This window comes from Hemibagrus wyckioides, linkage group LG25 (genome assembly GCF_019097595.1).
Source record: "Hemibagrus wyckioides isolate EC202008001 linkage group LG25, SWU_Hwy_1.0, whole genome shotgun sequence".
In the NCBI taxonomy this organism is placed as follows: Eukaryota; Metazoa; Chordata; class Actinopteri; order Siluriformes; family Bagridae; genus Hemibagrus; species Hemibagrus wyckioides.
The window spans coordinates 12280713-12293991 of record NC_080734.1 but is presented as its reverse complement, the minus strand read 5'-3'; the positions used below and the strand labels follow the sequence as shown (position 1 = coordinate 12293991).

Below are 13279 nucleotides of genomic sequence, written 5' to 3'. Positions count from 1 at the left end.
AACAGTTTGCATGGGGTAACAAGCATATATCTACTGGGCTGTGCAAAAAAATAATCGTTTGAGATTTTATATTATATATATATATTATATATATATATATTTTTTTCTAAATCCCTTATTTATATATATATTTATATATATATATATAAATAATGTAGACAGCCCAGGAGATACATGATATATTCTTTTCTACCCCATGAAAACGGCATTGCCAACTTTGTACAGTTTGTAAATATGCCAGAAATATGGTTTTATTGAGAAGCTCAGTGTTCATATTCAGTTACATCCCAAGTACATATATTTACATTCAATTATGTTACACCTTCTCATATCACTGCTATACAACACCACTGTCAAGATTGGTTCACTGTGAGGACCATGGTGATCATGATGGTCCACTAAGAACTATGGAGTAACAAGACTGGACCTCATGGAGATATTCTGATCTTACAGGTTCTATCTGAAGCAAATCAAGATGATCAGATGAGTAATGAATTAAAATTTACAACCTAAATGGAGTCAGTTATCAGGGCCCACATACCGTAATGATACCAGCACCTCCAATACACTTAACTGGAACCGGCAGCTTTTCCTCATTATTTCTTGTTTTTTTTTTTTAAATCTTGTTTTAAATAATATTGTAAAAGTGCACCAAAAACAAAAGAAAAGCAGAAAAATAACTGATGCATAAGCACTGCACTTTTGCTAAAATCCTCTCTTACACACATTTATATCTAATGAAAGGGGGAAAAAAATCAATTGGTATTATTGTTTTATAATCCTGTGGCTTCAAAAGTATTGGAACAGCAATTCTTATTACTTCGCATCTTGTGTTAAACTCTCTGTATTTCTGCTGTCTGCGTCTTCTTTGAATGCTGGATAAAATCTGCACCCCTACCCTGTGGGTATTATTGATGAAGTCACTAGCTGTTGTTTTCGGGTTTTTCAACATCTTGTTTCTGTTTTATTTTCCTTGGCTGACCTATTCCAGGTCTGTCCCTCCTAGGACATTCCAAATCACTGTACTAGCTATGCCTGATGCATGTGTGCAGTGACTAATCTCACTGTTCCAATACTTTTAGAAAGAACGGTATTATACAAAAGGTGCCAAACATCTGGATTGTACTTCACAGATGGAGGAGAATGGAATGGAATGGAAGACTATGGAGAAGGAAATGTGTATTTGGTCTTGTATTAAATATGGAATGTCCTCAACTACAGTCAAAACAACAAAAACAAAGAATAAAAGCCACTGTATAAAAATAAAGGTAGCTGTTCATATAGTATGTAATAAATCACAATATTTGCACTTTGCAAACATTTGTAATAGAAAGGTACTTTAAAAGAACGGCAATGACAACCGTTTACATGCAAGATACGTGTACAAGATGAATATCTGTACGAGTAATCACAAAGGAGGTCTTTTGCTTTCACAAGCAGAAAACAGTGCTCTAGTGTTTGTTGTACACACAGCTAAAATCACACATCTGTCCTGCCCTTAAGATCTAGCCATGACTTAATGATTGACAGGAATCTCGCAAGAATATGGTAAGAAAGTTAATACTAGAAACAAACATTTGCAAATGAAACTAGGTTTAAAGTTAAATCAAAAATAAAGAGATGCTAAGGTACTCTTCGAAGCGGACAGATTTTACACAGTTGTTTGATGAGTAAATAAGATATAGTAGCTAAATCTGAAGAACCCACATAGAGTTACCATGAGATTTTACATGACCTTTGTCTGAAAGCGATAGTACATACCTTTAAGGAAGATATTGACATAAAGGCAGGAGAATGTTCCTACGGTTAATGTGAAAGTCTCAGACTAGGACTTTTTACATTTGCGCTCTTAAAAGTATTTGAAAAGAAAACCTCACAGTTACAAACTAGTGGTCGATGCTCAGCTGCCACAAAACAAAATCTTGAGTATAACCAATCCTTCATACAACATATTGAATCAGAATAATAAGTCAGATACATTGACAATTGCATTCCAGTGTTTATGCAGAACCTAATCTCAGAGACTCTTTGAAGATGATCTATAGATAGATCCAAACAGAGACTCTGGAAACAAGCTACTTAATACAGTGACACGTGCTGGATAATATCCACCTGGCCATGAAGTTTTTCCTTCTATTATGCGTGAAAGTAAAAATAAGGAGAAAATGCCAAAGGACTCTCAGTATATTAGCTACATGCTCCAACCAGTTCCCTTCACTGTGATCCACACAAACCATCTGCTCTTTTCCAAACCTTTGAGTGGATCTCAGATCTTTTAGTGCCTGTTTACTGGTTTAATTATATTTCTGTAGTATAAATCAGTGCAAGAGCTTCATGACTAGAAGAGAAATATTTCAGAGAAGCTGTTTCAGTTGGTTAGAGGTTTCTGAAATAAGCTACAGAGAAATTTTGGTTCATGTTAATTGTAAAAACATTGCAAACTGTTTGAGACACCAAACTGTATGTTAATATTACATAAAAGAACATGTTTGATTCTATTAACAGACAATACACACATTCAACCAAAACTGCATTCATGGACATCAGACGAGATAACTGTATTTTCCAGTGGTGAGGTTAAGGCAACTGGTTTTACAATTAAGGATTCAACTAACTGGCTCTCACATCTGCCTTGGACATTTAAAAGGTACTTGAGGGTGATCTGATCAAACCACTGAAAAGCAATAATGCTCTTGGAACGATGCATGCCTCTGATACCCAACTGCTCCTCTTGAATATCTAGAAATGCTACTATATCTTAGTCCATAGGTAACATGGGTGAAAGAAGCACAGCAGAGAACTGTTGCAAACATTGCAAAAGTTGCATCTGAGGCACAAAATGATTTCAGCACTGAGCAGATCTTAGAAACATTGTGGTGCCATAGCACTACAACAGCCTGACTAGTAATTACCTGTTTGGACTCTCTCTAATGTTATTGTGTCACATGACTCTACAGAGCATCAACATTACCAGCCTGCTTTGCCTGCTGATATGTGAATGTTTGTTTTTATTTGTAAACTTATTTCTATATTATAAGTTAGCTCTGTTTTAAAATGTGCCTTTTAGCAGTCCGTAAGCACGTTTATAAAGTTCCTAATACTATGTGAACCCCACGATCTAGCTATATTACTGAGGCAAAAAATTACAGCCATAACTTTGAAAGCTGCCTGCAGATAAGATTTATAAAGATGATTTTTCATTAGTGCAGACAAAAAGCCTTTACTAAGGTTTAACATATCAGTTCATTTTACAACATTCCTGCTGTGGTCATGGTCTGATATAACAGTTTTCATTATAAGTGAACCTTCAGTATTTGCTGTATCCTGGTCACAGTGGTTCTAGTGCCTACCCTGGCAACACTCGGAGTGAGATGGGAATACCCCCTGGATAGGATGCCATCACATTGCACATAATTCACATTTATGGGCAATTTGAATTAGCTAATCCACCTATCAGGCATGTTTTTGGGAGGCAAGCAGCTTCAGAACAGTGTGAAACTCCACACAGACAGTAACTGGAACTCAGGATTAAACCGTGAACCATGGAGCCGTGAGCTACCTGCTGTACCTGTTGACCCATCTGCTTGGAGCAACGTTACCACAGAGCTCAAATATATTGTTCATCTTATCGTCCACAATAATGCAGATGTTGGAAGTTCTCAAACATTCCGCCATAATGAAAAATAATGATCAAGGGCAGTACCTGTTACACAACCTGTTTCAAAAAGTATCTTTTCTGGTTCAAGTGTCCTACTTCAAATGATCCATTTGTGTCTCTGATCCAGTATTCAAATTCTTCTCCTTCTCAAGTTCTTCCTGCATACTCATCTGTAGTTTGCTCCAGATACACAAGTCTCCCGTTTGTACGGCCTGCATAAACAGGTTCGTGTGCTCCCGGAGTTGATCCAGCTCTACCTGAGTGCGCCGATTCTGCCGTATCAATTCTTTAGTGCGCAGTGTAATGTCCAGCAGGCCTGATTTACTTAAAATATTGTAGGTGTTGCAGAAACGCTTCCTCTTGTCGTTGCTGTCAGAGTCCGTGTTCTGGCAGATGCCATCTTTAAAGGCAGCCTGTGCTTGGGTCTGTAATGTCTTTGTGTGTATTTCTGTGGGTTCTGTTGTGGACTCCAGCCTTTCAGCAGTAGGCTTTTCCACACCAGTGTTAGAGTCAGTAAGTGGAGCCTGGGGCTCAGGTGATACTGGATGATTCCTGGATGGTATAATGTGGTTTGGAATGAAGGAGCCAGAAGAGGAACTAGTTTGTACAGCTTGCTGCCTGTCTCTATCAGGAGGATCCCAACAGCTGGAAGACGAACTGGAACTCTTCACTGATGCAGTGACGGTGGAGCTGCTGCTACTAGCACAGCTACTGCGTGGGCTGTCCCCTGGGTGGGGGGCAATTTTGGGGTAGGATTTTAGGATGGGGAGGTATTTCTTGTGCTTACGACGCTTATATGGTGGTCCTTTTGGCTCTGAAGCATTTCTCTGCGATATTACTGGTTGGAGGAAGACTACCTGGGGTTGCTGTACAACCTCAACAGCTGGATTGAAGCCCCATGGCTTCACAGAGGGAGGGTTATCACCAGGCTGTTAATAAATTAAGGCATACAAAAATTAATGAGCTGTTAGCATGTGGGATGATCCTGAGCTGAATACGGAAAAACGGAATAAGTTATCTGAGGAAATGTAGACCTAGATGTTGCTGTCTAGTTACAGACAGACATGCAGCATAATTTCTCTTGCCACATAAATTTCAGTGGCCAAGCCTACTAGAGCTACATATCGGAGTGATTTGAGGTTGCTCATTTAAAGTCCATTAGCTTTTACATAGACTGTAATCTTGCATAGACTGAATGTGCAAATTATTTATAAAATGCACATGAATACATTTTTGGAGATTTTTATTTTAACAAAAGTGCATCTGTCTTGTTTACACTCATTCCATATTTGCTTCGAAAATGATCGAGAGAATGTTGTTTTTACCTGTTTAAGAAGAACATTATTCATGATGATCATGGGTGACAGACTTTGGAAAGATCCTCCAATGACAGCCAGCTGAGAAGTCTGAGACCTGGAATCTGACACTGCCTGCTTCACCGGTCGTGCTACATCCTCTGTGTCTGTCTGATCGACTACACTCAGATGCTCAGAACTAGCATCTACAAAAAAAAAATGAATGAATGAATGAAATGAAATACCAAAGACAGCATATAGGGGGGAAAAAACATACAAATTCATAGTCTGACACCAAAATGCATTTTATAGTACAAACCTGAGAAGCCAGAATCTCTTTCAGAATCAGGTTTGGACATCTCCATTCTCTTCGTTTTAGATTTGCCCATGGTCGTTACAAGCCCGTCGTCCTTCATCTTCATGCTCATACTGGCTTCACCTTTGGTCTGCTCACACCACGTCCACACTGTCTCAGAAACGGGCTGATAAAAGTCACACAGTAACAGTTACACATTGTCAAACCTTTTCCTGATAAGAAAATCACGTGCGTTTTTTTGTTTGAAGTCTTCACATTATACCAAACAATTACATTTAAAATCACAAGCTTTACAAGACTTTGTAACAATTATGGCACATACTGCAATCTTTATGATCAGATTAAAGTAAAGCAGTAACAGAAAGAATATTTCAAGTTATCACTTCATAATGTATCAGGTGTATTAGATAAGTTCTCAATGTACAGGACAAGATGATTACTAACACCAGCACATTAATATAAAATGCTGTACACATTAATAACTTGTTTGTCAGCATATTAATTGTATATTTTACACCATTAAATGTTGAACAGCAAGTGTGCAACCTATAACAACCAATTATGTCTGACAGGTATAAAGAACAAAAGGCCTAGGAATGACCTGTTGGATTCATTTGAATCCTTTAGAAATTTCTAAGAGTAAAAGAATTCATTTGATTTTTATTTTTTATTTTTTAACAGTTGGGCTTGGCCCCTTAGTTCCAGTGAAAGGAACTCTTAATGCTTCAACATATCAAGACATTTTAGACAATTTCATGCTCCCAACTTTATGGAAACAGTTTGGGGATGACCCCTTCCTGTTCCAACATGACTGCACACCAGTGCACAAAGCAAGGTCCATAAAGACATAGATGAGTGAGTTTGGTGTGGAGGAACTTGACTGGCCTGCACAGAGTCCTGACCTCAAATCGATAGAACACCTTTGGGATGAATTAGAGAGGAGACTGAGAGCCAGGCCAAAACTGGAACGTCTGCCTTCACATGCACATTAATTTAATATGGAGTTGCCCCACCCTCTAATTCATCCCAAAGGTGTTCTATCAGGTTGAGATCAGGACTCTGTGAAGTTCATCCACACCAAACTCGCTCATCCATGTCTTTATGGACCTTGCTTTGTGCACTGGTGTGCAGTCATGTTGGAACAGGAAGGGGTCATCCCCAAACTTCCCACAAATTTGGGAGCATGAAATTGTCCAAAATGTCTTGGTATGCTGAAGCATTAAGAGTTCCTTTCACTGGAACTAAGGGGCCGAGCACAACCCCTGAATTCAATGATTTGGAGGGGTGTCCCAAAACCTTTGGCAATGTAGTACATAAAAGGACGAGAGAGTAGATTTTGTTGAGGAAAAAATAAATCTAATACCTAAAATAAAAAAGAAATAACCGCACAGCGACAACTGACTCCGGTTAGTTAAAGTGGGATTGGGCGACTTCTGAAATTAGCTAGCTACGCGTTAGCAGATAACTCTCTGGCTGGTTTGACATTTATCTGTGTACGTTTTTAGATCTTCATATAACAGTGGAAACAAACATTTACATGTCAGAATAAACACACTCCATATATTACTCAATTTGTAAACATTATCTGGCTAATCTGGCTAGCTGCGTTATGGCATCCTACTGTTAGCAAGCTAGCAATGTTATTTAACGCAGTCGGCTAGCGAGCTAACAGGTTTCCTAGCTAACACTGATATTAGACATCTTTACGGCTGTGACGATAACAGAGTAGCATAAAGAAACAATTGAACAATTTCTAAAATGGATTAAACGGCATAAAAGCTGTTCAGCCAAGCCTACCTTGCTCTGTGTGTGTGTGTGTGTGTGCGCGAGCGCGTGTGTGTGCGCGTACACGCGTGCGTATGTTCTCGTCTAGCCCGTGCTGCTGGTATACACCTCAGAAACAATCCACGATACTGTACACGAGACAGCAGCCGCCTACGTAGAGCCGCAGCGCGCGCACACACACAAACACACAGCTCTGCATATGAAAAGCGGATTGATTTCAACAGGAACTAAACGTCAATATTTATTTCCTGATTTTCTCACAGCTAGGATGTACTGAAATATATCCCCGTGCCCGTATTTAGTTAAACATTTTTGAAAGAAAGGTGTGGGTGTGACTCAAACGGGATACATGCGCTTGCGTCACTGATTATCCCCGCCTCCTTAAATCTCGTTCTGCTTCCCTATTGGTCAGAGCTACAGACGTTCAGCTAAAAAACGTGACAGTTAAACGAATACACGTTTTCAAGGCCTCAACGTTCGAGACTGTGTGATGCGTGCTATTGCGCATGCGTAACAAAACAAATCATTTATACGTTTACTAGGAGAGCGTTTATGGCAACTATAGCAAGCTTTACTGCATACAGGAATCTACTTAAACCATATCACATTTTTATTCATAATCTTTTCTGGTCCCTTAGTACTCTGGTGTATGATTACACCTGACACATTATCTGCTGTAAATACAACTTGCACATACTTCTCTATACACACTCTGACATAGCCTTATTTATTAATGTACATATTTACATATTTATCTGCACTTGTTCTTTTTCACAATTTCTACTATTTGCACTTCTGGCAGATGCTAAACAGCATTTCGTTGCTGTGTACCTGTACTTTGCAATGACAATAAAGTTCTATCTATCTATCTATCTATCTATCTATCTATCTATCTATCTATCTATCTATCTATCTATCTATCTATCTATCTATCTATCTGTGGACAACAACCTCCTTATTGATTTACATAACATTATACACATGCTGTATCTGCATCACACAATTGTCACCCAAATGAGGATGGGTTCCCTTTTGAGTCTGGTTCCTCTCAAGGTTTCTTCCTCTTACCATCTAAGGGAGTTTTTCCTTGCCACAGTCGCCTCAGTCACCTCAGGCTTGCTCACTTGGGATAACATCTAGGACTGTTTGTCTGTTTATATGTTTGTTGTTTTCTTATGTTGTTTCTCATGTAAAGCTGCTTTGAGACAATGCTCTTTGTTAAAAGCACTATACAAATAAAATTGAATGGAATTGAATTGAATTGAATATTTTAGAGGAAAGCGAGGAATAAATTATTTTGTATGTTTCTGCTGTTCTGTATAAAATAAAAGGGAAAATGAACAAAAAACCCTTAATTAAACATTTATGCAGAAGTTGAAATCACTTTATTCAAGTAGTAATAAGGGGGAAAAAACAGTAACAAACAAAGGAAGAAAACAAATAACAGTATCAACAAAAATATTTAACTTTACTGTTCTGTTTCTATATCATGACGGAGCCATTTTGTTGCTTTTTCAACATTATTAAAGTGTTCATGACATCAAAATGGAGATATTGTATATGCTTTTGCTCATTATGGACATCTACTGTATATGACAGGAAATTACTAATGTGCATAAATACTTTTATTTAAAAGATAACGGTATATTCTGTAGTACGTTTGCATTTAATTTATTGTCTTTGAATGCTCATGTCCCTCAGTTTGGAGTAAATTCTGACAGGCACTGATATGGAGTAACAGGTACAACAGTAGATTAAATAGATTAAAAACTAAAACAAAAACTAACATTCCAACACCATTTGCACCACCATGAGTTGATCATGGCTCAAACACACTGACTTCAAAAACAATCAGGGGCCCCATGGACTGGGACATGGGTTGTCAACTCTACTCCTGTCAACTCCAGCTCAGTCCAGTGAGGCATCCGCTTTTTCTATCTGTGCTCAACCTGTCCCAGCCTAGCTAAGTATTTCATAAAGAAAATTCATCATCAACACATGACATTGCTCAAAAGAATAAAACTAACTGCATAGGACATTTAACCTTTGGTGATAGGAAATGGACAAAGGTTAGGTTGAACATGTTCAAAACTTATTCCATTATTGTACTATATATTATATTTACTTTTACAAGAACACATTTTTGTTCAGAACAGATTTATTTAACATTTATTATGGTATACATTGAATAGAGCTGGCTTTAGTAATCATTTCTCTATGTACAAGGATAAACAACCGATAAACAACACATGCTTGTGAAGATCCAGACAAGTAAAGTATTGATTATCATCAACAATGTTCATAGTAGTATTCAGTCACCTTCGTGGTCAGCCATCTTGTCACGAAGTCATGTCTCCTTGTCATTTCCATGACCACACTCATCACAGCAGTGGGATTAAGCAAGTAACACAATAGAGGGGGATTACAGAGCCTCCACTCTGTTATTCTATGATTCCCAGAGGATATCTTATTGTCTGCGGACTGTAAGAGCTTCCTCTGAAAGAAGAACTCATCATGGCTTTCATCCCAGATGCATGAGATGTTCCTGTCTTTTTATGTATGGATTAAACAAGAGGAAATGGAAAAGTAATTAGCTGAAATTATGACACCTGCAACAGACAAACAGCGTGATGAGAAGCTTCACGCATACAGTATATATGCAATATTTATGTATCAGTACACTTTCGAGAAAACACCAGAACAAGAGATTATTTATTAGTTATTCTTAAACATTATTTTATATTCTGATTATCTATCTATTGATTGTGTTCATAGAATATAAAACTATATATGATCACATTTATTTTTACAGGACCAAAAGAGTTCCCCAATTCATAAATGAATGAATGAATGAATGAATGAATGAACTCAAGATTCTAGCAACTCAAATAACTCATGTCATAACCAGCAGAGGGCAGAACATACCTGCTACTGTTTTTTGTTCTCTTTTTTCCTTTTTTTCCCTTTTCTTCCCCTGTATGGCCTACTTAGCCTTAGCCTGTAGAGGCAGAGAAAATCATTGTTATTCCATTATCATAACAGGGATTAGATATATATAATATGTAGTCTAGTGTCTGACAGAATAGACTCACCTCTGATGTCTTAAGTGACTCTGATTGGGTCTAGGTCATATATAATTGTGTTTTAAGATGGTAATAAAGAGAATAAGGTCAATGAAGAAATTCACAACTTTCAATAATAGCTGCCATGCACGTTTAAATGCTGTTTGATTTGCGTACCTGCACTCACAGGAGCGGTGCTCTGAAAATGAAAGCTCTATATACTTCTTCGTCCCCTGTACTAGGCTTATTTTCAACAGCTGGAAAGAAAGGAGGATGCTATGTTGAATGCTATGTAGCTCTGCATGCTGGAACTTCATTTTCCCATATCAATATAAAACTCATTATATACTATATATATATGTCCAGTATGCATATAAAAGTGTGGCTTTTTAAATGTATATATATATATATATATATATATATATATATATGTATCAGTATGTTTAATAATCTACGAAAACAATGTAATCAAAACAAGTACATTGCATGCGTTATACATGTTATACACACATCTATTTTTACTACTAGAAAAAGTTTATTTAGTGAGTTGCATATGTAGGGATAGACAGAAAGATAAACACACACACACACACACACACACACACACACACGAAAAATAATTAACTAAGGTAAAATTAAGCAGTATCATGCTTCATGTGAGAACTAACTTTACCTTTCTATTGTTTGCCTGAAAACATCTTTCAATCTTTGTAGGTTTCCCCTAATAGGTATGACTAATAGTATTTGCTAATAAATTAATAAGTAATAGCCAATATTATACCATTAGCTTGACTTGATGCCCAGCCAGTTCAGCTAATGGAACTGATATTTGCCTATTAACAGAGAAAACCGTCCAATTTAGTAAAATATTTAACGTTTGCAAATTTGCAAAACTCACCGCAACATCAAATTAGATGGCTTATTGACATATTGACATATTTTAGCGAGGTAGGGTCGGCGATGCTCATCCTCAAGTTTGACACTTATAACATTTGCAAAAGTCCAATCCATATTCAGACATACATACATAACTAAAGCTACAGCATGAGCTACATTGTGTAAACGAGAAAGCCATTGCAGATGATGAATTGACACAATATTTTGAACGCTTTAAACTGTAATGTAAACACAGTGTGTGGGGGCCTTTAAACGTAGATCATACATTTATATGAAAGAAGAAGCATATATTTTTCCCTAAGGAGTACACACTGGATATGTGCTCCAAGATCTGCCTGCATGTTTACATTTTCCCGAATAGTTATGCAGATGTAACATATAACACCTGTACCTGTATTGTGACATTGTGACTGCGGGTAGGGGAGCATAGTAATTTTTCATCATTACAACAGCCAGCACAGCGATGAAGAGGCACACAGCGAGGATTGAAGATTGAAGACTCCACAACCCCTGGATATTCCTTCTCCACCTCCACCAGCCTTTCCATCGGGCGACACACACTCCGTTGCCACACATCACGAAATAACATCACTACATGATCAATTACAAACCTTTAAATGTCTCCACTATAACATCTGATGAATGAGTGAAAAATTATTTACATGGAAACACAGACATGACATTTGAGCGAAAAAAAATGTTTTTACCTTTGGAGTGGGTTGTGCGTAGAGTGTCCGTGACCTACAACACCAACAATTTACGATAGAAATTAATATTGCAATCATTTCCAACTCATTTCACACTTTGACTCATGACATGTAAAGGTACACTGGCACTGACATCCATTGAGTGGGAGAATTGTTCAGAAAGTAGTTTGAACAGTGTCAAACTCCTAATTGTCTTTGTGCAACAAACCAAGCCTAAATCAGGGGATCACACTGATGGCCATTGGATACTTGGCTCATATTCACAGTCAGGATGATTTGTGAACAGACACGTAGAAAGTCTAAAGTAATTAGAGCAACTGAGGGGCATTATGGGGAAGGAACAAAGATTAGCTAGAGGACGTGCAAATTCCCAACCACACTATAAAATTGTGTTGCTCCAAAAAGAGATAAAGTTGATCAAATGTGACTATATTTAGATTTAAGACATCCCATCAGACATAAAACCCCCAAAAGTAGGTGAGCATAAATTGAAAAACACCCATCAAACATTATATATGTGTATACAAACAGAAAGTAATGACTCAAATGCAATAAATAACAGACTAAACATATGCAGGTTAAATCACTTGGTTACACAGATCACTGATATCATTCTGAATTAAAAATGGAAACTAGAATGAGAAAAAAAAAGTCTTTAAAGTAAGTAAGAATAAGTACACGATATTAATTTCAGCATACAACAATGCAATGTCAAGTTATTTCATACCTCTGTCAGTGGAATGTGGAGGAGAAGTGTGGCTAGGATCTGTGCTATACTGACCAAACTGCTCATGTTGAATCAAACCTCCAAAAGAGCACTTCAAAGAGCTCTGGGGAGAAGAGGCGGAAGAGCACGCATCGCCACACATACCACGAGGAAGAGACGTCATTATCCCAGAATGCATGCCACTGTTTAACACTATTACACACACACACACACACACACACACACACTGACTAGTACACCATCCTGAAAATCTATCGTCCTCTCTATTCTGTCCATTGGTGTCAAAGCTGTTGAATGCAATGTAAGTCATCCATATGGACAGGATCTGCTAAAATAAAGAATTAAAAATAATAATAACAATAATAATGAATAAATAGATTGATGGCAACATAAACAGCCCAAATAAAAAAAATGATAAATGCAATTCAAAAATAAAAGATCTTCATTTTCCATTTCATTTTTGGCCTCCACATCAGATTTCATTCTGTGTCCAAAAGCCTTAAAGTGTCTGTAAAACTTTTGCAGAACTCAAATGCAACAGCACCACCAACGGTCATACTAAAAACATTTTAGGTTTAGGTTGATGTCTTTGTAGGCCAAAGTGTAGATTTATGCAGTGTCTGTCGTGTCAGTGTGAAACGACCCCCCAGATTTCATGTGCATTTGGGCTGTTATCTTCCAGCCCACGCAGTGATTAAGAAGGTGCACATGAAGTATGGTTTCAAGTGTAATGACAATAGATTCTCTCAGGAACTCTAGATAGATAGATTATGCACACACTGTCAAATCATAGAAGGGAAAACAAAAGAACTGTAAGTTTAGTTTGATATTC

General features: G+C 37.5%; 2 protein-coding genes across 3 annotated transcripts; both read right to left on the bottom strand.

Annotated features, from left to right (window-relative positions):
* Window positions 1-235: 235 nt before the first annotated feature.
* Window positions 236-7359, bottom strand: cipcb (CLOCK-interacting pacemaker b). Its single transcript, XM_058379402.1, has 4 exons — window positions 7067-7359; window positions 5273-5435; window positions 4984-5159; window positions 236-4587 (listed from the first exon to the last, which is right to left on the bottom strand). Exons 2-4 carry the CDS (start codon window positions 5379-5381, stop codon window positions 3751-3753), a joined length of 1122 nt encoding a protein of 373 aa, XP_058235385.1. The 5' UTR covers window positions 5382-5435; window positions 7067-7359; the 3' UTR covers window positions 236-3750.
* A 1087-nt stretch (window positions 7360-8446) lies between these two features.
* Window positions 8447-12555, bottom strand: pgfa (placental growth factor a). 2 transcript variants are annotated; one of them, XM_058379361.1, is made up of 7 exons: window positions 12448-12555; window positions 11721-11754; window positions 11405-11604; window positions 10294-10373; window positions 10147-10176; window positions 9980-10052; window positions 8447-9663 (listed from the first exon to the last, which is right to left on the bottom strand). In XM_058379361.1, exons 1-6 carry the CDS (start codon window positions 12511-12513, stop codon window positions 9983-9985), a joined length of 480 nt encoding a protein of 159 aa, XP_058235344.1. In that variant the 5' UTR covers window positions 12514-12555; the 3' UTR covers window positions 8447-9663; window positions 9980-9982. The 2 variants fall into 2 exon arrangements, with proteins under 2 accessions (XP_058235344.1, XP_058235343.1); XM_058379360.1 differs by having other exon boundaries at window positions 8447-9603.
* Between the last annotated feature and the right edge of the window lie 724 nt (window positions 12556-13279).